The sequence below is a fragment of the Pleurodeles waltl genome, chromosome 12, assembly GCF_031143425.1.
Source record: "Pleurodeles waltl isolate 20211129_DDA chromosome 12, aPleWal1.hap1.20221129, whole genome shotgun sequence".
Taxonomy (NCBI): Eukaryota; Metazoa; Chordata; class Amphibia; order Caudata; family Salamandridae; genus Pleurodeles; species Pleurodeles waltl.
In genome coordinates, this window is record NC_090451.1 from 350,410,027 (window position 1) to 350,434,321 (window position 24,295).

The 24,295-nt window shown below is 45.7% G+C and overlaps 1 protein-coding gene across 1 annotated transcript in view; it reads right to left on the reverse strand.

Moving 5' to 3' along the window:
• The window catches only part of GPATCH1 (G-patch domain containing 1), a 258,011-nt gene that overhangs the window by 21,791 nt on the left and 211,925 nt on the right, over positions 1 to 24,295 (reverse strand). The window contains exons 18-19 of the mRNA XM_069216538.1: positions 19,977 to 20,101; positions 16,607 to 16,755 (exon numbers count right to left, since the gene is read on the reverse strand). Of these exons, the coding sequence (XP_069072639.1) occupies positions 16,607 to 16,755; positions 19,977 to 20,101 (274 nt within the window). The remainder of the gene's footprint in view (positions 1 to 16,606; positions 16,756 to 19,976; positions 20,102 to 24,295) is intronic.

A 24,295-nucleotide genomic window follows, 5' to 3' on the forward strand; every position in this document is an offset into this window, starting at 1 on the left:
ATGAAACCTGACTCGCCATGGGGTGTGAGTGAGTAGATTTCTCAGGCCTGTTGCTAAGTAGCCTTGTTAAATTCAAAAGCGTATTACTTTTTTTATCATGGAGACAGTTAAAACAGGAATATGAGGAATCCAATAAGCAAGCGGGTCTAAAGCTTGTGAAACACACCAGGTAGAGAATCTTGTTCATCTGCAAGAATGAACAGATTAAAAAGAAACAATGCCCAGTAGCCAGCATAACACTGATAACACTGGCTGACAAGGAGATATATCCCTTACAGTACACCACTCAACCTCTAGGCCTGAAGGCACAGAGTGATGATATTCAAGGGCCCTCATCTTGCTGAGATAATCAAGTTTTCCCCCTAAGGAAGGATCTGAGGCACAGGAAAATAAAGTATGGCTAACACCTACCAACATCTAACACCAAATGGGGTCTTTCAGAACACTTTCAACTAAAGCATAATGTATGCTTATGAGCATCTGAGGAAACACCATACCGTGGAAACGGAGAGAAAAATGCAACTCTTCAGAAGAACTTGAGAGAAGACATTCCATTTCCAAAATAATTTGCATTTGTTGTTCTCCAAGGAGGCAAAGAGACTTATCACAGAAGTTCCATAAGGAGCAAAGAACCGGCCTTCTATATCAAGGTTATGTTTCTACTCTTGTTAACCTGCTCATCCCATATGTATGCAAGGTGAGTAATAGAGCTTGTTATGCTTTCACTGATGGTCCAAGATCAAACACCAACTACTTTGGGGCAAAAGGGGAAAGATTCTAGACTACTTGTCTTAGTGGCATGTTGCATTGCTGTGGGGTTGCCCATCATGGCTTGAATCATGCTACACTGTATCACAGGATGAAAGGAGACAAGTACATCTTTAGAAGGATGAGGTGAAATCATCTTTCCTGGTAGCTCAGAGGTAACTGGCAGAGGTATCCCAAATGGTTGCACCAACCTAGTAGGGGAGCATCAAGACAAGGCAGTCTACAGATTCCAAGGTCTGAACACAAGCTACAGAGTATTCAGACTGCCTCCATAAAGGCAAAAAAGAACAGCAGCTTTCAAGGATGTACAAGGTTAAAGTATCTGCACCCTTTAGAAGATGTTCAAAATTCTTTCTGAAGGAAGAAAGATATTGCATTTAGTTGTGTTCAGGAGTGTGCTATGATTGCTATAAATAACAGGCACAAGTGAGAAGCAAAATGGGGTTTTACAGAGCTCAGGGTAATGCTCAAAGTGAAGAAGGGCACAGATCAACTGGAAAAATGGTTTCTCAATTGTAGGTGTAGTTTTGCAGCTTCAAGAATTTTCTGGATACACATGTGGTCATTATTCCACCATCTAGTGGATGGATCGGAATTGTTTGTAACTTAGTGGGCCTTCTTCTCTGTTTTTTTTTTTTGGGGGGGGGGGGGGGGGGAAGTCAATGGTCCCACCATTTGGTGCCTAGTACACCCCTTTCTGATAAATATGGCCTCCCTGGAAACGTCCATGCATGCTCATCATCGTCAGATACCCCTCTCATCTTCTGCGGAGGTGGGTGGGTTGCATGTGAATCCAGAAAATTCTTCAAGCTGCAAAACTAGTCCTACAGGTAAGAAAACATTTTGTTTTGCAGCATGAATCTTTTCTGGATTCACATGCTGTGCATTGATTTTGTAGCAGTTTTTTTTAAACCTTGTGATGGTTGGGTTGAAGATGAGCTTGTGCTTAAAATAATTGCTTTCAAACTTTCTGTCCCACATGAGCTTCTCTGTTCATTGAAAGCAATAGTGTTTTGTAAAGGTGTGTACAGATGACCAAGAAACAGTTCTGCAAATTTCCTGCAACTGTATTTGTGTGTGAAAGACTACTGTTGCTTCCATTTTGCGAGTTGAGTGTGCCTAAGGTTTTGTCTGGAGATTATTTGAATAGTTTGTGAAACCAACTTAGCAATGGTACGTTTTGAAACTGGTTTTACATAGTTGTTGCCACAAACAGTTGATTTCCTTTCCTGATTGATTTAGTTGTCTCCAAGTAATACATTATTGCCCTTCTGGCATCTAAGGTGTGCAGCTGCAGTTTTTGCATCTTTAAAGAAACTTAGTATTTGAATTGACTGATTTATGTGGAAAAAGTATATGACCTTTGGCAAGAAAGGCGGGACTGTCCTCTGGTGTATTCTGTTTATATGTATTTGTATATATGGTTCCTGTATCGTGAGTGTTTGTAACTCACTTACTCTACGTAGCAAAGTCACTGCTATTAAAAAAAGCTGCTTAAAAAGTGACCATTTTTAAAGATGCATTGTGGAGCGGTTTAAAGGGCTTCCTCATTAGTTGTGTTGACACTAAATTGAAATTCCAGTTTGATGCCAGTACTTCCCTTGGGGGTGCTAATCTTTTTGTTCTCTCAAGAAATCTTTTGATTACTGGTGTTGTGAAGAAACTCCTCCCTATGTGGCCTCTTGTATAGGTCACTATAGCAGCCAAGTGTACCCTTAAAGAAGCATACATGAGCTTGCTGTCCAACAAACAAGTATGTAACATAAGTTTGTTGTATCTTTTGTATTGTTTTGTAATAAGGCATGCCTTTGGCATCTAGCTGGAAATGGCCCTGAGGATTATCCTAAAATTTTTTGCCTTTTTCTCTGACCCACTTTCTGTTGGATTCAGGACTCAGGGCACTTTACCATTGCTAAACAGTGCTCAAGTGCATGTTCTCTCTCCCCTAAAACTTGGTATGATTGGCTTACACCTGTTTGGCTTCTTTAATTTACCTGTAAGTCCCTTGTAAAGTGGTATATCATATAGCCAGGACCTGTAAATTAAATACTACTAGTGGGCCTGCAGCTCAGATTGCGTCACCCACAGAAGTAACCTTTCAAACTTGTCTCAGGCCTGCTACTGCAGTGCTTGTGTGCACAGTTTACTGCCGCATTGACTTAGCAAGTCAACCTACTTGCCAAGGCCTGATTTGCCTTTTTACTACACCTAAGTCATCCCTAAGTTAGGCCTCGCAAGCCCTATGCGCAGGGTGCGGTGTTTGTGAATGGTAGGACATATGTTCTTATGTGTTACATGTCCTAGTACTGACAAACAGCCTATTTCGTTTTTGTACTGCTGTGAGCGCTGCTTCTCCTGTAGGTTTGCATTGGGCATTCCCTTATATATGTAAAAGTGGCAATTTTTGATCTCTGAGGAGTAGTGTGGGCATGTTTGGACTGGTAGTGAAAAATCATGCTTACCGGCATTGGTGGATTTTTCATTACTATTTTAGAAATGCAACTTTTAGAAAGTGGCCATCTCTCTGTGCTTATAACTAGTGCTTTGCAGCCTGACTCCAATCCACGTCTGGGGCAGAGTGACAGCTCCACTTGTGGTGCATACGCTCCAGACAGCCATAACACAGGAAGGGCTGGGTGTGACAGAAGAAGCATCTGCAAACTGATAGTCATCTTGGGCTAGAGAGAGGGAGGGTCATTCACACTTTACATGTGAATAGGCTGTGTCCTGCCCTCAAATAACAGACTGATTACCCACTACTGATGTCTGGAGACAGGGCTGGGTTGAAAGGGTGTTGGACTTCACTTGAGAGGGTCCCTTTGAAGTTATCCCCTGTGTAGGAGGCTGGACTGGCTTGTAGTGAGTACCAAGGGGTACTTGCACCTTGCACCAGGCCCAGTTATCCCTTATTAGTGTATAGGGTGTCTAGCAGCTTAGGCTGATAGATAATGGTAGCTTAGCAGAGCAGCTTAGGCTGAACTAGGAGACGTGTGAAGCTACTACAGTACCACTTAGTGTCATATGCACAATATCATAAGAAAACACAATACACAGTTATACTAAAAATAAAGGTACTTTATTTTTATGACAATATGCCAAAGTATCTCAGAGTGTACCCTCAGTGAGAGGATAGGAAATATACACAAGATATATATACACAATACCAGAAATATGCAGTATAGTCTTAGAAAACAGTGCAAACAATGTATAGTTACAATAGGATGCAATGGGGACACATAGGGATAGGGGCAACACAAACCATATACTCCAAAAGTGGAATGTGAACCACGAATGGACCCCAAACCTATGTGACCTTGTAGAGGGTTGCTGGGACTATTAGAAAATAGTGAGGGTTAGAAAAATAGCCCACCCCAAGGCCCTGAAAAGTGAGTGCAAAGTGCACTAAAGTTCCCCTAAAGACAAAGAAGTCGTGTTAGAGGAATAATGCAGGAAAGACACAAACCAACAATGCAACAACGCTGGATTTCCAATCTGGGGTACCTGTGGAACAAGGGGACCAAGTCCAAAAGTCACAAGCAAGTCGGAGATGGGCAGATGCCCAGGAAATGCCAGCTGCGGGTGCAAAGAAGCTTCTACTGGACAGAAAAAGCTGCGGTTTCTGCAGGAACGCAAAGGGCTAGAGACTTCCCCTTTGGAGGACGGATCCCTCTCACCTTGTAGAGTCGTGCAGAAGTGTTTTCCCGCCGAAAGAACGCCAACAAGCCTTGCTAGCTGCAAATCGTGCGGTTAGCGTTTTTGGATGCTGCTGTGGCCCAGGAGGGACCAGGAGGTCGCAAATTGGACCAGGAGGTAGAGGGGACGTCGAGCAAGACAAGGAGCCCTCTTAGCAGCAGGCAGCTTCCGGAGAAGTGCCAGAAACAGGCACTACGAGGATGCGTGAAACGGTGCTCACCCGAAGTTACACAAAGGAGTCCCACGTCGCCGGAGACCAACTTAGAAAGTCGTGCAATGCAGGTTAGAGTGCCGTGGAAACAGGCTTGGCTGTGCACGAAGGATTTCCGCCGGAAGTGCACAGGGGCCGGAGTAGCTGCAAAAGTCGCGGTTCCCAGCAATGCAGTCTAGCGAGGTGAGGCAAGGACTTACCTCCACCAAACTTGGACTGAAGAGTCACTGGACTGTGGGAGTCACTTGGACAGAGTTGCTGGATTCGAGGGACCTCGCTCGTCGTGCTGAGAGGAGACCCAAGGGACCGGTAATGCAGCTTTTTGGTGCCTGCGGTTGCAGGGGGAAGATTCCGTCGACCCACGGGAGATTTCTTCGGAGCTTCTAGTGCAGAGAGGAGGCAGACTACCCCCACAGCATGCACCACCAGGAAAACAGTCGAGAAGGCGGCAGGATCAGCGTTACAGAGTTGCAGTAGTCGTCTTTGCTACTATGTTGCAGGTTTGCAGGCTTCCAGCGCGGTCAGCAGTCGATTCCTTGGCAGAAGGTGAAGAGAGAGATGCAGAGGAACTCTGATGAGCTCTTGCATTCGTTATCTAAAGTTTCCCCAGAGACAGAGACCCTAAATAGCCAGAAAAGAGGGTTTGGCTACCTAGGAGAGAGGATAGGCTAGCAACACCTGAAGGAGCCTATCACAAGGAGTCTCTGACGTCACCTGGTGGCACTGGCCACTCAGAGCAGTCCAGTGTGCCAGCAGCACCTCTGTTTCCAAGATGGCAGAGGTCTGGAGCACACTGGAGGAGCTCTGGACACCTCCCAGGGGAGGTGCAGGTCAGGGGAGTGGTCACTCCCCTTTCCTTTGTCCAGTTTCGCGCCAGAGCAGGGCTAAGGGGTCCCCTGAACCGGTGTAGACTGGCTTATGCAGAATTGGGCACCTCTGTGCCCAACAAAGCATTTCCAGAGGCTGGGGGAGGCTACTCCTCCCCTGCCTTCACACCATTTTCCAAAGGGAGAGGGTGTCACACCCTCTCTCAGAGGAAGTTCTTTGTTCTGCCATCCTGGGCCAGGCCTGGCTGGACCCCAGGAGGGCAGATGCCTGTCTGAGGGGTTGGCAGCAGCAGCAGCTGCAGTGAAACCCCAGGAAGGGCAGTTTGGCAGTACCAGGGTCTGTGCTACAGACCACTGGGATCATGGGATTGTGCCAACTATGCCAGGATGGCATAGACGGGGCAATTCCATGATCATAGACATGTTACATGGCCATATTCGGAGTTACCATTGTGAAGCTACATATAGGTAGTGACCTATATGTAGTGCACGCGTGTAATGGTGTCCCCGCACTCGCAAAGTTCAGGGAATTGGCCCTGAACAATGTGGGGGCACCTTGGCTAGTGCCAGGGTGCCCTCACACTAAGTAACTTTGCACCTAACCTTTACCAGGTAAAGGTTAGACATATAGGTGACTTATAAGTTACTTAAGTGCAGTGTAAAATGGCTGTGAAATAACGTGGACGTTATTTCACTCAGGCTGCAGTGGCAGGCCTGTGTAAGAATTGTCAGAGCTCCCTATGGGTGGCAAAAGAAATGCTGCAGCCCATAGGGATCTCCTGGAACCCCAATACCCTGGGTACCTCAGTACCATATACTAGGGAATTATAAGGGTGTTCCAGTAAGCCAATGTAAATTGGTAAAAATGGTCACTAGCCTGTTAGTGACAATTTGGAAAGAAATGAGAGAGCATAACCACTGAGGTTCTGATTAGCAGAGCCTCAGTGAGACAGTTAGGCACTACACAGGGAACACATACATATAGGCCACAAACTTATGAGCACTGGGGTCCTGACTAGCAGGGTCCCAGTGACACATAACAAACATACTGAAAACATAGGGCCTGATTCTAACTTTGGAGGACGGTGTTAAACCGTCCCAAAAGTGGCGGATATACCACCTACCGTATTACGAGTCCATTATATCCTATGGAACTCGTAATACGGTAGGTGGTATATCCGCCACTTTTGGGACGGTTTAACACCGTCCTCCAAAGTTAGAATCAGGCCCATAGGGTTTTCACTATGAGCACTGGGCCCTGGCTAGCAGGATCCCAGTGAGACAGTGAAAACACCCTGACATACACTCACAAACAGGCCAAAAGTGGGGGTAACAAGGCTAGAAAGAGGCTACTTTCTCACACCCTGAACAAAGGCATTTTTTAGTGTAAGTAGAGGGGCTCTTACCCCATGATTTTAGAGCACTTTTGGAACAGGGACTGAACCTCTGTCAGAACGACTTCTGGACTGCTAAAAGGACCAATCTGGACTGCTAAAAGGACCAATCTGGACTGCTCTTCTTTTGTTGCTCTCCACCTGCTGCTGCTGGGTCGCACAAAGGACTCATCTGGATTGCTTTTCTGCTTGTTGCCCTGCTGCCAGCAGCTCCTTGACTGTGGGTCACCAAACCCAGTGATACTGCCAGAAGGAACTGCCATCAATGCCCTGATGTGCTGGCGTGCCTGACCCGGTGTGCCCCGAGTGTTCTCCTGGGATTGGTTTGCCCAGCTCAATACATTTTTCTCTCACTATTTCACCAGCGTGTGGCAAGTGCTTAATACTTATGCATCCTCACCAACGCTTATGTAGTGTTATCTGTGGCCCCTTGGACTGCCCTTCCCAACCTAGTGCACGGCGAGGGATGGATTCCTTCCCTCATTCATGTAGCATATTGGAGTGCTACATATCTTCTCAGACGAGAGAAGTGAGAGCGCGTGCCCACAGCCCTTTGTGCTTCCCTCCCCCCCCAAGCATCACACACCCCAATGGAAGAGGGACACCACCGCGCTGTAGGAAGCCCGAACCACACAGTGCTGGAAAGTTGCTTAGCAGCGTGGGAGACGGTGCAGGTGTTAGTGGAGGGCTGGCCCCCGTCGTGGCTAGAGAACCATTCTACTGAAGCCCCCGCCTCGCTGGAGAGAGCAGTCTGGCGGGGTGCTCTGGCACCCAGAGGCCCAGTAAGTGTTTACCTCATGCCAAATAGGTATCTTGTGGACTTAGCCATCCCGCGCTAACTAGCCAGAGGGTGTGTATGCCTGTCCATGTCAGGAGGGACCACCGGAGGTCTCTCCCGGAATAATATTTGAGGATCACAGAGGCTTGAACAGCTGCTCTGGGTGCTCGCGGACAATTTCTATTGTGCACTCTGCACGCGGGGAGGTCTAGCCGGGCCTACCCAGCAATCCCTAAGGTGGGACTCCTGCATATGTGTTGGCACACACCTGACAGGGGTGGGGGGATGGATGGGGAGGGTGAGTGCTGGTTCTGTTGGTTAGTGGCACTAGGTGGAGGTCCCGGGTGTTACTCAGAACCTTGCACCATTCAGGAAGCCTACAGTTACTGTGAAATAACTAGCAGGAAGGCAGGGGCTCCTGTGCCCTGCATCGAAGCCCTAAATACCAGATAATGCATAATAGGAGTCCTCTATGCTCTGATGGTGATGTCTTGTGGAGTTCTGTCGCCGCTAGCGGTAGTTTGTGATTCATGTGTTTATTCATGATGTGCATGCATTTATAATGACAGGTGGTGATTCCTGTAACATAATGCTGCATTTTTATGCCCTGAGTATAGGCCCTGATGTTGCTATGTATATCATGCTGATTCTTGTTTGGTAACTATAAGGAGTAGTACTGCAGCACTCACATAATGGCACAATATTCATAACTTGCTGTTTTGCCAGAGGAACCATTCAATTGCATCACTGGAGTTGCCTAATGAATAACCTAATGACCTTAGCGTTAGCATGATACAGAGCTTTACTGCAGTAACTGCATCTGGTGTATTATCTGTATAATGTGTCATTGTGCAGACTTATGATATTTAAAATATAAGAGGCCTATATTTTTTCCTAACCCTGTGTGGAGTACCCTTTGCGGTGTATTTATTGCATCACTGGTGTGAGTGTGTTGTACAATCACTTTACACATGACCTCTGAGAATAGGTCTGAATGTTCTGTGCCAAGCTACCAGGGGGTGAGCACAGGTTATCTCTGGTGTGTAACTTACCTGCCCTGACTTGAGTGGTGGGTTCTGCCTGGCTTAGGTGCATACCCTAACCAACCAGAGGCCCCATTTCTAACATTCCCCATACGAGCTCCCCAACCTATATGCGAGGCATCTGTTGTAATGGTTATGTAGGAGTTGGGTCTGAGAATGTTCTTGCTATATTTGTTTTGTTCCACCATTTCATCTCTTCCTGCACTTTCTATGTGACAACCACCAGATTTTCCCAACTTCCTGTGGCTTGTGACCACTGATTATGAAGCCATTCCTGGATTGGTCTTATATGTATTCTTGCATGTGGTATGAGTTGTATGCATGTTGCCATTTTACCTAGCATCTTCCCCATAGTCAGAGAATGAACATTTTGTTACAGGTGAGATTCTTATAGTAAGGCTTGTATTGTTTTCTCGCAAGGGTATACTTTACCCTCTACTGAATTGATTCGCACTCTGAGAAACACCTTTTCTTGTTCTGGGGTGGGTGACAATTTCTCTTCATTTATAGAAAACCCCAGATTGTGCAAGGTTGACATCACTATGTCTATGTCTTTTTTGCATTTGTGTTGTGAATCTACTTTTACTAACCAGTCATCTAAATAGGGATAAACATGTGATCCTTGTCTTCTTAAGTGTGCTGCCAAATACTTTGTATCGCTCTAGGGGCTGTTTTATTAAGAATGTGAGCACCTTGAACTGAAAATATTTACTGATTACCAAAAAGCACACATATTTTTTGTGCTTTTGTTCATTGGGATGTGGAGATATGCATCCTTTAGATCTATTGCTGCCATAAAATCTCCTTTTTGCAATTGTAGTTTGACCTCCTGCAGCGTGGTCATTTTGAATTTTTGAGTCTTTATTAATTTGTTTAAGAATTTGAGATATAGAATTGGAGGAAGAAATCTGTCTTGTTTTGGTATTAGGAAGTATGTTGAGTAGTTGCCCTGGTCGATCTCTGTTTAGGATACTATTTCTATTGCATTCTTTTGAAGTAGCTTTTGCACGTCCTGTAACAAACTGATATTTTCTGCTTGTGTATGGACCACTTTCTTTAGTCCCCTTTTTGGTGGGAATTTGATTAGTTCTATGCAATAGCCAAAATGTATAATGTTTAGTATCCATTTGTCTGTTCTAATTTTCTTCCACTATTGAAAGAAATCCCTTATTCTCCCTTCCACAGGTGTTTTCTGCATGAGGGAGCTCCCTTGTATAGAGTCACTTATTGGCAGGACTCGCTGCTCCTCTTTGTAAGTGCGGTCTCCCTCTTGCTCTTTCTCAAAAGGGTTGACGTGGTGCGGATTGGAACTGACACTGATGTGCCTGACTTTGTGCTTGACGAGAGCTTTGCATGACCTAATGTGATGTGCCTTGAAAACTCCCTCTCCCCAGTGGTCTTCTTGTAGGAGTGGAGCCTCTTCTTATATTACCCCTGAAATGCAAGGCCCCCATGGATTTTGCAATCTCATAATTGTTGTAAGGTGTCATACACCACACTGCCAAACAAGTGTTCCGTGGTTCACCCCCGAACTCCAAGACTCCAAGCGCAAATGGCACCAAGTGGAGAAAATCTGGCGACAAGAACCCTCTACAACCAACTTCTCCACCCTCAAAACTTCCATTCGCACCTACCACCAACTCATACGCACCACCAAAAGAGCTCACTACAAGACACGCCTGGACAACAACTCCCAAAACAGCAAAGAACCCTTCACCATCATTAAAGAGTTATCTAAACCCAAAGCCAGCAACATAGACCCCCCCCACACACAGCCCCTATGTGGCGCCCTCTCCAACTACTTCCACCACAAAATCCTGGACATTCACAACAGCTTCATACCACACACACCCACCACACACAACCCCCATGCGCCCAACTCAAACCCCACTCATGGACCCCCACCACACTTACCACCTGGGCCCCTACCACACACGAAGAAACCGAAAAAGCCATGAATTCCATCCACTCCGGATCCCCCTCCAACCCCTGCCCTCATTGCATCTTCAACAAAGTCAGCCCAACCATTGCCCCCATACTCCGCGACATAATCAACTCCTCATTCGACTCCGCCACCTACCCAGACCCCTGGAAGCACGCCAAAATCACCGTTCTCCTAAAAAAAAACAAAGCCGACCCAGAGGACCTCTCCAACAACTGCCCCATCTCCCTCTTCCCTTCCCCGCCAAGGTCGCAGAGAAACTAGTCAACAACTGCCTATTCCACTTTCTCGAGGAAAACAACACACTTGACCCCTCCCAATCCCAGTTCTGCAAGAACCACAGCACGGAAACCGCCCTCATCGCATGTACTGATGACATCAGAACCAGAGTCGACAAAGGCGAGACTGTCGCACTCATCCACCTAGACCTCTCCGCAGCCTTTGACACTGTCTGTCACCACACACTCCGCACACACCTTCACAACACAGGAATTCATCACAAAGCCTTAGACTGGCTCACCTCCTTCCTCACCGACTGGACCCAAAGAGTCTGCCTTCCACTCCACCACTACCAAAATCATCTGCGGAGTCCCCCAAGGGTCGTCCCTCAGCCCCACACTCTTCAACATTTACATGACCCCCCTCGCCAACATCCTCTGACCACACGGAATCACCATCCTCTCCTACGCAGACGACACCCAACTCATCCTCTCCCTCACCCGCAACACCACAACCGCCAAAACCAACCTACACGCTGCTCTCCTCGACACCGCCAACTGGATGACAACAAACCACCTCAAGCTTAACTCCAACAAAACCGAAATCATCATCTTCGGCCCCAACAAAAATATATGGGACGACTCGTGGTGGCCTACCGCCCTAGGCCCCGCACCCACCCCCGTAAACCACGCACGCAACCTCGGCATCATCCTGGACCCCTCCCTCTCCATGACACAGCAAATCAATGCAGTAACCTCCTCCTGCTTCCACACACTCCGCACACTGAAAAAATCCTTCAAATGGATTCCCTCAAATACCAGGAAGACAGTCACCCATGCACTCATCAGCAGCAGACTAGACTACGGTTACGCCCTCTACCCCAGCACCACACTCAAACTCAAACGCAAACTCCTGAGAATCCAGAACACAGCCGCACGCCTTGTCCTGGACCTCCCCTGCCACAAGCAAATCTCACCACACCTCAAATCCCTTCACTGGTTCCCCATAGACAAGAGAATCACTTTCAAGATCCTCATCCACGCACACAAATCCCTCCACAACACCGGCCCAGCCTACCTCAACGAAAGAGTGAAATTCCACACTTCCACCCGCAACCTCCGAACAGCCGACCTCACACTAGCTACAGTCCCCCGCATCCACCGAACCACCACAGGATGCAGGGCCTTCTCTTACCTCGCCCCCAAAACCTGGAACTCCCTCCCCGCCAACCTCCGCAAAACCAAAGACCTCCTGCTCTTTAGAAAAACCTCAAGACATGGCTGTTCGAACAGTAACTCCTCCCTTTCCCCCCCTCAAGCGCCTTGAGACCCTCACGGTAGTAGCGCGCTCTATAAATTTTTGGATTGATTGACTGATTGATTCCCCATTAAAAGGGATGTTCATTGTATTGGCTTGGACCTCACTTTTAAATTCAGACACTCTTAGCTAAGTGTGTCTTCATAAGGTGATCCCTGCCATCATCTGCCTTCTTGCTGTATCTGTAGCATCCAGGGCTGATTTCAAACAGGAGTTTGCTATATTTTTTCCCTCCTCTCTGACGCATGCTGCTCTTTTGAAGTACTGCTTGAGGAGGTGCTTCATGAGCTCTGCCATCTCCTCCCAATGTTGATAGGCATATCTGTTTAGCAGCACATCAGAGTTAGCAATGCACCACTTTGTAGCCACTCCCCTTTCAAACTTTCTGCCCAACAAATTCATTTTCTTGCTCTCCTTGTTCGGATGCGGCCCTGATGTTGTATGAGTATTAGCTTTCTTTCTTGCTGTTGCCGCAATAATAGAGTCAGCCTGTACCGAACCCTTGGATGTAAGGTGGATCCTTCGAGGAGTGCTATAATTTCTTTTCGGCCCTCTGTGTTATGGACCAGCATGTTGCTGGTTCCTTACAGGCCTCTCTTCCTTGATCCAGTATACTTAGTAACGTAAGGAAGTATTGTGTTTTGCTTTGTGACAGAAGTAAAGTCTCTAATAAAAAGCAAGACTGTGCTTTCTCTTCCTCCAACTGTACGTTATACTTATCTGCTGATCTCTTTATGAGCTGGTTATACACTCCGATGTCATCTGGGGGTTAAGGCCTTGAGGGATAGGTGTCTATTCCCTGTCCTGGAACATCCCTTGTTATTCTATGTCTTCTTCCTTTCCTCGAAGATGATGTCTTGCTCTTCCCATTCCAGAGGTTCAAGTGGTTAAAGGTGGCTCGAGATCTTCGATGCCTTTTGTTTCAACTGCTTGTTTTGTCGAGGCTTCCTGCATAATTCTATACATTTGAAAGAAGCGTCAAACTCTTTCTTCTTCTGAAGAATTGCTGCCATTTTGGCTTTGAGACGCCTTTCTTTATGTTCAATTTCTGCGGACCGATCTTCGGCTTTGAGTGGGTGGGAGGGTTTGGGGTTGAGGGATCGACATTTATCCCCCAAGCTGTATAGATAGTTAGAAAAAAAGTGGTATAAGAACAATCATTCTCACAAATTACATCCCCACTACCCTCACAAGTGAATATAATTGCTGCTGTTGCTGAGATTGTGAGGATATAAGAGCGTACAATCTACATTTAGAAAAAGAGTGCAGTCTTAACCCCTACTTTACATAACTGTTAGGTGGAAAGTGCGAACAGGAAGTCAAAGAGGATTGAGGCATTAGGGAAATTAATGTCCTCTATGGCTAGTCTACAGTTGAGGTCAGTCAATGCTATTTCTTTATTGGGCCAATATACACACCCTCTGGCACTTGGTAGCAAGATCTTGCCAGCGGTCCTGGAGGATATTGGTCCTCCCTGGCTCAAATCATTCAAGATGGTCAGGATGCGGTCAAATACCTGATTGGTGCTGGCCTTGATACTACTGATTGTCTTAAAGATTGAGGGTCTGTGGAGTGGGCTCAGATCAAAAAGTCCTGCAGGTTCTAACAGGCCACGTGTCCCTCCTGCCAGACCAAGCAGTCAAGGCCATAGTGCTTTGTGAAAGTGTGCACTGACGTCCACAACGCAGCCTGGTAGATATCAAGGACAGGCATGCGTGTGCCAACACAATGGTAGCAGCTTTAGCCCAGTCTCTCAGTGCTTCCAAAAGCTGCTTTTTGGCCTGCGCGTACCAGATCTTACTGCAGAGGGATATCCACTTTGATAAAGTCCTTTTCTGCACAGCCTTCACTTCCTTTGCCCCAGAGAACCTAAAACAAACTAGTTATCCACATGATAATGATTCGGCTCCAACTCCAACTGGCCCAATTCTGTCTGATTTAGCCCATCTAGCCATCGGGTAACCCACTGGAGCTGTGCCGCCATAAAATACAATTCAAACTCTGGGACTCCCATGCCACCCTCTAGTGCTGGGTGGTGGAGAGTCTGAACAGAGACGCTGTGGCGGCCTCCATCCCAGATTAATTCCTGGAGCAGGGAATGCAGCTGTTTAAACCGTGGGGTTGGTACCCTCACCGGGAGGTTCGCAAAGTAATATGGGAGCAGCAGGAACATGACCATCTCTGAGACCGCTTTATGAGCCATGAGAGGAAGTCGAAGTGACCTGCAGAAGGGGACGCAGGTCCTAAGGTATCACTGCGCCGCTCCCAAATTCCCCTCCTGCAAATCCTCAACCTCGTGGAAAATCTAGATACCCAAGTACCTAAAACTGTGGGACACTCACAGCACACCCAACGGAAACCCAACAGGTGGCGGGCATCCCAGGCCACAGGGAACACACATCTTTGACTGGTTCACCCAGAGTCCCGAGTAAGTGCCAAAATCTTCCAGGAGCTGCAGCGTGTATGCTACTTGCGTTTCCCCCTTCGTTAAGTAGATCAGTAGGTCAACAAGTCCCTCTTGGCCTTCTTGTGTTCTCATATGGACTTCGAATTACCAGAGGACTTTAACTGCGAAGAACATTTCTCACTCGAACAACCTCTAGAGTGAGTCAGACCCGCAACTTCTTGTATTCACCGATGTACACCTTTAGTTGGGGGATCTCCTTTGGATGCATGAGGGTGCATTCTTCAAATGACTTATGCCCTGAGTTCAAACACCTAAGACACATCTTGTGCTGGTTAGTTACTGACATCTGCGTTTTGCAGTCGCAACATGATTCAAATTGTTTTTGAGGGAGGCATCATTCTCTTGCACACTGGATTTCTCTGGGAGTCGTCAAAAGGCCAACCGAGGTGGGAGCAGAGCTCCAGATCCTTGTTTGAGGGTGCAGGAAGAAAGGAATTGACATAGGTGCACTGGGGTGGCGCTTCTATGTGGCTCCACTCAATGACTTCCGGGGCGGCATGGAGTCAAGGCAGACCCACACGGTACCACCCAGTGGCACATGGAAGCACTACTAAGAACATTTTCTGGACCCAGTCTGTCGCCTAGGAAATAATATTAAGGTGAGGAATCTCTGGTTAGAAGTATTTCTCAGAAAGCAATGATATTCAATGAAGGCTTCCGAAACTCATAGTGCCATGACCAGAAGAACATTGAACATAGCTTTTTAAAACGTACTCTCAGTAACCTGAAGTCTGCAAAAGAGGTAAAGGGTACTTGTGAGGTTTTCTGCAGGACACAGATTCAGCTGAAGGTAACTTCAGTGATGCAACATAGTCTCTGATCCAGTTCCATACAAACCTAAACATGTCTATGAAAAGATTAAAATGTTGCAGTGGACTGTATATGATTTTTCTTTTTCCATGATCTGTGGTAGGCTTCAGGGGAAGATGAGCTACATTTGTATTTTTATCCTTGGTCCTGAGACAGAGGATGGGATCTCAACCATTGCATCAGTGCAAAGTGAAGAAAACGTTGGTCTCCCTTTCCCAAATCGCCCTTGGGTGCAACTTTTGATGAAAACAGCAAGTCTCAAATTTGTGACTTGAGGCGGTGGGGCCAAAGGTAGGCATTAAACCCAGACCGAGGAGACCACCTAATGGCAGAGGAAAAAAAACAAGCAGTTGCAATGCACTGGGTCTCGCATTTGCTCTAGTTAGAGCTATTAGCGTTGTAAACTCCTAACCGGACTTTTCTTGCCGATTCAAAGCGCCACAGCATCAGCGTGAAGCAGCACACAAAAGGAAAAAGAAGTTCGCTCGCAGTCAAACGTATCGTCAAAAGTGCAATTAGCCATGTAACAGGGTCGATGTCCAAGGCGGTAACTAAACTGCCCCAAGGAGGGACAAACGTAAAGCTTTTACCAGCCAAAATAAAGGATTTTTGAAGGGCAAGCCCATGAACGAGCGATACACACCCAAGAGCAGTGGGTGTGGTTAAAAGCCCAGACAAATACCAACACGTCGGAAAAGCAGCGCTTGCGGGCTGCTATGCTCAACCTAAAAACTAAAACCAATACTGGAAAAAGGGAACTCAGTTGTGGAATCACCACTTGTTCCAATTGTGTGTGGCATATGCAGAAAAAGAAACAACATCATAGGTTCTAGAAGGAGCCTCATCGAGCTGAGATTTCTGGTAGTGATGCATATGAGTCTCCTAAAACAAAGCTAATCTGATGCCTTTTTGCACCCATCTGAAAATACCAAAAATGTTAAGGTTAACGTCTGATACCTGGGGACATTTTAAGAAGAGCAATACGCAGGTAGTAGTAGCTATCAAGAATAAACATTTACATCTTGGACATGTGTCCAGTTCTGTTAATTTAACTAGTCCAGTTCTGGAAAGGAAACACATAAAACAAGCACAGATCACTAGCCATAGCCACACAACGTTGGTAATTTTAACACCCACCTTTTCAGAAGTTCACGAGAGGATATCTCTATTGTATTTTCTGTGTCACTCTGATTGTCACTACTGTCTGCAGTCTCTGAACTGCTTTTATCTTCTGCTTTTTTCTTCTTTTGTTTATTTTTATGTTTATGCTTCTTGTGTTTTGTTTTCTGTAAGTAACACAGGTGTTATTCAGGTGTTAAACTGTTTGTCAAATTAAACTAGGTATTTGAAGCAATGCATACCTCTGCAATAATGACCATTTTATTTATCCAAAGCAACAAATAATCCTTACATGCCATTCATATGTATATGTCCATTATTACATTTATAGGCATTGTTGAGTCACATTTGCACAAGTACAATTGAGAAAAAGAAAATGTAATTCAAACAACGCAAAGTGGTTAAAGAAAAACTTCAACTAAAGTCGACCACATGGTGCGTTTAAGAGAACATTGTAATATTACCTCAGTGTTTCCTTGTAGCACCAGTGTCCAATACGATACCAGTATAAAGGCAATATTCAAAGAGATTCAATGCCAGCCTGAACACCTGTGAACAACTTTCATGAAATCAGCACCTCAGTGCTGCCACCATTTCCCATTTTCTCCTACACCACTCTCTGCCTAAAATAGCAATGCAGTTCTTCAAATGAGCTAAGCAGTGGGATTGTCACTTAACAACCAACATAATATGTTATTGATTTATTGCCTAATCCTGTATCGATGCTGGATATCTCTTTTTCTTTGTAATGTAACATAAAAGGCAATAAATACAATTTAAATAGGGATGAGTCTGGAACTCAAATGAAGGCATGTATTAGATGCAAAAGTTGGACGGTGTGGTAGATGGAACAGCATAGTTATGTTGGATCAAATACTGTTAAATCTAATAACCAGGTCCAGGCATACTTCCAATTACACCAGAGAAATGTTGGCAATTACATGTTACGCTTTGACACAGAATTACAAATAGTTATGTGATTACTCCTCCTTGTGTAATTAAGAGTAATTTTGTGGAGGGGATCCCACCGCAAGTGCACATTTAGAGAGTGCAAGTAGCCGCTCGCGGTACATTGTTATACAGCATTTAGCACTATTTCTTAGTGCAAAATTTACCCTTGTGTACATTTTGGACACAAGGCATAAAGAAAGGCTTTGGCGGAAATGTGTGCATCAGACATTTCATAAACTGCATCTCAGAAGGTTGGAGTCAGTCAAAAAGAAAGGCTAAAGGGCCTGACAGCAAGGAATCTAGGCTTTGTTCCCCACACCAGGCCATAAACTTTTCCCATCGTCCTTAATAGATGGATGTGGCTGAGAGTCGACTGGTTGTGAGGATCACACACAACTTCAGAGAGCTAATCAAATTCACTGTGTTGTCACTGCTCAATTTCCATGCATTGAGGTGTAGTTTGGGAGGATTCGGATTCAGGAACCTGCTTTGGGGATGAAATAGAATGCCCTCCTGAAGGGGTGACTGGTTCGGAAAGAAACTGCTCAGGCACAAGAGATTGGGGTACCACACTCTCCTGACCCAGGCAGGTGCTATGCTTTGGGCTGTGTCTGCCCTGACCATCCCCATGAGATACGGACCTCTAGCAGGTTGATGTAAAGCTAGGGGACTACAGACTGATTTTCAAACTTGCAGGTTCCTTCTTCAATCCAGATATGACATATCAATCACTACTTTGTGCTCTGGGTGAAATATGGAGGAGGGCTTCCCAGAAAAAGTCCAGGGCTGTCTCCACCGATATGCATATAATGTCGGACAGACTCAGCCTGGTGTTGCACTCACTGAAAACAAAGATTTTACTGCAATGTCTGAGGGTGCCATCGGCCACATGGAAGGTGGTAGATTCATAAGGTCAGGAGCCAAGGAGCCTCACAACCATCCTCAAGGGTACCCAAGGATTCAGGCTGAAACATCAGGATTAGTTCTGGAAAGTCCCAGACTCACTGTGGGTGACGGGCTTAATCACCACCATGTCCAGGGTAGCCTCTATCAAACTGATCCTCTGTATAGGGTGTAGTTGAGATTTCGGTTCGATGAATTAGAACACTAGGGATGAAGAAAGAGTTACCTTTGTGTGAAGGTGGTCCATGACTGTCTGCAGCCAGTCGAGGTACTCGAACGTATGTATTCCCAACCAGTGAAGATGGGCTGCGACTACAGGCATCACCTTCGTAAATAACCCACTGACCAAGGAGAGGCCAAAGAGTAATCCAGCAAAGTGGAAGTGTTCTGACCCCGACCATGAACTACAGGTAGTGTTTGTGAAAATGCAGGACAGGTACATGAAAATACGCATACTTCAAGTCCTAGGACACCAACCAGTTCTCTGCGTCCAAAGCTAAAAGAACCTTAATTAGAGTGAGCATTTTGAATTTGTACTTCCTTAAAAATGCATTCAAAGGCCAGAGATCTAGAGTGGGCCTGAACCTTCAATTCTTCTTGAGTGCTATGAAGTAGCATAAGTAACACTCCTCACTTCTTTCCAGCTGTACTATCCTCTCAAAGGCTCCTTTGACCAGGAGTAAACTGACATCCTGCATAAAGATGGCTGCATGGACTGTTGAAACCTGAGTTTGTACAGAAGGAATACATGTGAGGGCATGAAATGACTGGTGCAGCACAGCCACTTTGAACAATCTGCAGTACCCACCGGTCTGAAGTGACAGATTTCCAGCCAGAGAGGAAAAAACAGATCCTACCCTCTCACCTCTGAGTTTGGTTCTGTAAGGGGAAATCAGAGCAGCTCGGGAGCTTCTTTGAGGAAGTTGTAGAGGAGTGCTGCTAGTGTGTACAGCCGTGGCTAACACTGCACTCCCATAGAGCTGTGAAATGTCTGAGCCATTTTCAGAACTGGCTTCTCTCGCTATGTCTGCCCCCAGGAAATCCCCTAAATGTCCTATTTTTCTAGTGGAATTGACAGGCAGGTGGGAGCAAGCCTATGGAGCTTTCCTTGAATCTTTCCAATGTAGTCCCCAAAAAGACTGGGGCTATTCCGTAGCAACCTGGAATGAGTCCTCTGATCTCCATAAATGCTTGGAACTGCTTTTATGGCAAGCTACTGTGCTGCTTATGAAAAATGCCTTCATCTCATGTGAAATCAAAATCTAATAGTGAAACAAATGTTATAGGAGGTATGAGTTTTTCACAGCCATTTCCTCAAATCCCACAGACTACAAATCAATTAAAGATAGTTTACCTCTTGCTTGTAAGACACAAATCAAAGAGCACAAGCAGAACAGAATAACTTTGCAAGCACATGTATTTGAACTGGTCACGTACAACACTTGGCCGCATTTATGTTTTTGTTAGATCATCACAAGGTATACCACACAGAAACGTCATTGTCAATCTGCTGATAACAGTACCAAGGACCAACCTTTTCTTTTTTGTGTTTGTGATCCTTTTTCGCCTTGTGCTTTTCTTTGCTCTTTTTATGCTTGTGTTTCTGAGGGGATTCCATGAAGCTAGCAGGTTTAGTCGATACTGAAATTAGAGGGGCACCTGAAATACAAAGAAAATAATTGAACAATAAAGCAACTAATAAGACTGCATATTGATCGGTCTAATTAGCTTCAGAACATGCTTACTGTATCTGGCAATGTTTGAATTCTGTTTGTATCCCCTGGAGGTCAAATCACCAAAAACGTCTTCTGTTATCAACTGAATTGGACTACAGAAGACACCATGCAATAAATAGAATGTTGTAAGGAATGCTCAGAGAAAGCTGTTGGGAATGCCTAAGCAAACTATATTGGACAACACACAAACCAGTGGCCTTAATATGAGGGGAAGAGAGGTTTGTTTTTACGCTAATTGAATACTGACAGACCTCGAAAAATCATTAAAATGTTACTAGACCTGCAGGACTTGAATAATCTAATCTACTCAACCTATCTGCAATGTACTTGACCCATAAATGGGTCTCAAATTGTGTGATCCTAGGCAAATATTTTATTTTACAGAGTTGCCTTTTTCTTCATTCTCCTGTATGAGTGCACCTTCAAATATGTGAGTTCAGCATATCTGCTGTACAAAAAATACTCTTTTGTTTGATTGCTTAGACTAAACGTTTTCTCCTTCTGCCTTATGAAATGGTTTTGTTCTATCAATGTAGTAAATTAGATAAGTGCTCTTTTAACATCAAAAGTACATGGAGCGTTTTCTGCTACAGATTCTGGTTTGGAAAAGAATACTGACAGATCAATTGTCTGGTTAAGGTGGAAACTCGATACCACTTTTGGAAGGAATTTTGGATTGGTTCTAAGGACTACCCTTATCTTGGTGTACTTGGGAAAAAGGGTTTGTCGAAGGTAATAGCATGTACCTCACTGACTTGTCATAAGGAAGTTATTGCTATAAGGAAGGCCACCTCCCATGGCAGGAATTGAAGTGGGCAAGAGTTAAGAGGTTCAAAGGGAGACCCTATGAGCCTAGTGAGGACAATGTTTAAGTTCTAAACTGGAACCGGAGGTGTTCTGGGTGGCATAAGTCTTTTACGGACTTTCATTAATGCTTTATTAACAGGTTTTCTGAATAATAAAAATTGTTCCCTGTTCTGTAGATAGGCAGCTATGGCAGTCAAATGTAACCTGATTGAGGTATAGGCTAGGCCTTATTTTTGAAAGTGTAACAGGTAACCGACAATGTCCTGTACTTGTGCTGTGAGGAGATTAATGTGTTTTGGGAGGCAGTACTGTACAAAAACATTTGCATTTGGCTGCGCAACAAGCCTGGTAGTGCGTGTGTGCCTCTCTGAGAATAGTCATACACTCTTCTGGTAGGTTAAGGTAACCTAATTCTAGGGTTTCAGGAGCAAGATCGCAAGGTTGATTCCGTGAGTGTTGAGATGTCTGAGAATACCATGGTTCTGCGTGAGAAGGTCTGTCCTGTTGGGGAGCTTCTTGTAAGGGACTGGAGAGAGTTCTAGTAGTGGAGTAGCATGGTTGGCATGCCCAGGTTGGAACTGCTAGAAAAAGCATGAGAGATTTCTGTCCGAGTCTCCTGACCACAAACGGTAGGCATGGGAGAGGTGAAAAAGCATAAGTAAATATTTCAGACCAGTTCCCATTCACGGAATTGTTGATGCGTCCTGCTGAGCAGGTCAGCTAGATCGTTGCCCACTCCAGGAATGTGGTGGATGAGTAGATGGACTCTGTGATGAGTTGCTCACTTCCAGATGCTTTGGGCTAGTCTTCACAACTGTGGTGAATGTGTCCCCCGCACTTGTTTCTGTAGATAAGACATGGCAGTGGGGTTGTCTAAGCATATCAGTACTTTTTTGTTTTGAATGAGAGTGTAGAAAGCCCTGAATGCAAGTTGGATATCTAGGAGCTCTAGTTTATTGATATAAGGCATTTGCTGTGTAGAAGTCAGTTGTCCTTGAACATAGAGCTGACTGAGGTGTGCTCCCTAACCCATAAGAATTGTGTCTGTAGTGATGGTCTCTTGCGGAACTGGATCCAGGAAGGGCCAGCTCTGTAATAATATGCGTGTGTTTCACCAATGCAGAGAGCGACAAACGCGGCTGCACTTCAACACTAGATCTTGTAGATGACCCTCTGCATGAGACCACTGCGCCGCTAGGCACTCTTGTAACGGACACATAAGGAGCCTGGTTGAGGAACTATTGCTAGGGATACCATCATCCCTAATAGACACATAACATTTCTGTTACCTGCCGATTTGACTGAAAAGGAGACAGCATGTTTTGGAAGCCTTGAACTCTGGCTGGGCTGAGGTAAGCTTTTCCAATAGAGGCATCTGAAACAGCCCCAAGAAAAGGTTGTACCTGTAGATTTTGAAGATGGGACATGGTTAAATTGATCGGAAAACCCACACTGCACAAAGTGTTTATTGTGGTTGGGTGTGGGCAAGACAGAGTTGCTGGGCGCTGCTCTTGATTAGCTAATCATCTAAGTAAGGGAACACATGGTTGCCGCTCCTTCTGAGGTGAGTGGCCAACACGGCTAGATATTTCATGAAGACTCTTGGTGTAATAGTAACCCAAAAGGGAAACACTTTGAATTGATAACGTTGTCCACTTACCACAAACCTGAGGTATTTTGTATGCAGTGGGTGAATTGTATGTGGAAGTAGGTGTCCTTCAGATCCAGAGCTGCCATGAATCACCTTTTTGCAATTGTGGTATGATGTCCTGTAGAGTTACTATGTGGAAGGGCTTTGACAGAATCTATTTGTTAAGGGGCTTGAGATTGAGTGTGCCTGAAAGAGCCGACTTTCTTTGGTATGAGAAAATACAATGAGTATACTCAAGTGGGTGCTTTTGGGGCTGCACTTTTACCTCTACCCTTGATATTGTTTCCCCACTATACACCCTTGTAGTAACCACATGAAGTGGATTAGTGCTGTGACCTGGTGAATGTGGTAGAGCATTCAAGAGTGGGTGTTTAGGAAGCGCCACAAAATTGTCAGTGTCAAAAGGAGCCTTGCGTGGGAAGTGTTTGGTGGGCACCCAGTGCTTTAGCTGTTTCTGTGTCCTCCTTTATTTTTCAAGGATCTCATCTACCTCGCTAAAAAGATGCTGACCATCGAAAGGCACATTAAGCAGGTGCAGTTGCACTTCAGGTTTAGGCCCTGAAATCATCAACCAGGCATGTGTAGGAAAGTACCCCCTTTTTGGCATATTACCCCCAATTTCTGCCTGATGTCAGTGTGTTTGACTGTGTCACTGGGATCCTGCTAACCAGGACCCCAGTGCTTATGCTCTCCCTCCTCTAAATTTTGTCATTGCATACTGGTAACCCAGTATTGCACCCAAAATTGGCATAGTGGTCACCCCTTATAAGTCCCTAGTATATGGTACCTGGGTACCCAGGGCATTGGTGTTCCAGGGGATCCCTATGGGCTGCAGCGTTTCTTTTGCCACTCATAGGGAGCCCATGCAAAGGCTTCTACAGGACTGCCATTGCAGCCTGTGTGAAATGGTGCATGTACCTTTTCACTGCCATTTACATCCACCAGGTCACTTATAAGTCACCCATATGTCAGGCCTTCCAACCCTGAAGGCTGGGTGCAGAGTACCTGTGTGTGAGGGTACCCCTGCACTAGCAGATGTGCCCCACGTCGTCCAGTATCATTCTCCCAGACTTGGTGAGTGCGGGGACACCATTTTACAGGTGCAATTTACATAGGTCACTACCTATGTACAGCTTTACAATGGTAACTCCAAATATGGCCATGTTTGGTATCAAACATGGTGGAATCATACCCCAAGGCTTTTGAAAGCATTGGTTGTATGATTCCATGCACTCTGGAGGCTCCGTAGAGGACCTCCAGTACTGCCATAACAGCCTTCTGAGGTTTTCCAGGCAGCCCCAGCTGCTGCAACCTCACAGACATGTTTCTGCCTTCATGTTGCTTAAGCCCAGGAAGGCAGAACAAATGTTTCCTTTGAGAGAAGAATGTAACACCCTGTCCCCTGGGGAATTGGTGTTACAGGCATGGGAGGGGAAGCCTCCCAGAGCCACTGGAAATGCTTTGAAGGGCACAGATGGTGACCTCCTTGCATAACCCAGTTTACACCGGTTCAGGGACCTCCAGTCCCTGCTCTGGCGCGAAACTGGACAAAGGAAAAGGGAGTGGCCACTCCCCTGTCCATCACCACCCCAGGGGTGGTGCTCAGAGCTCCTCCAGAGGGTCCCTGGGTTTTGCCATCTTGGATTCCACGGTGGTAGG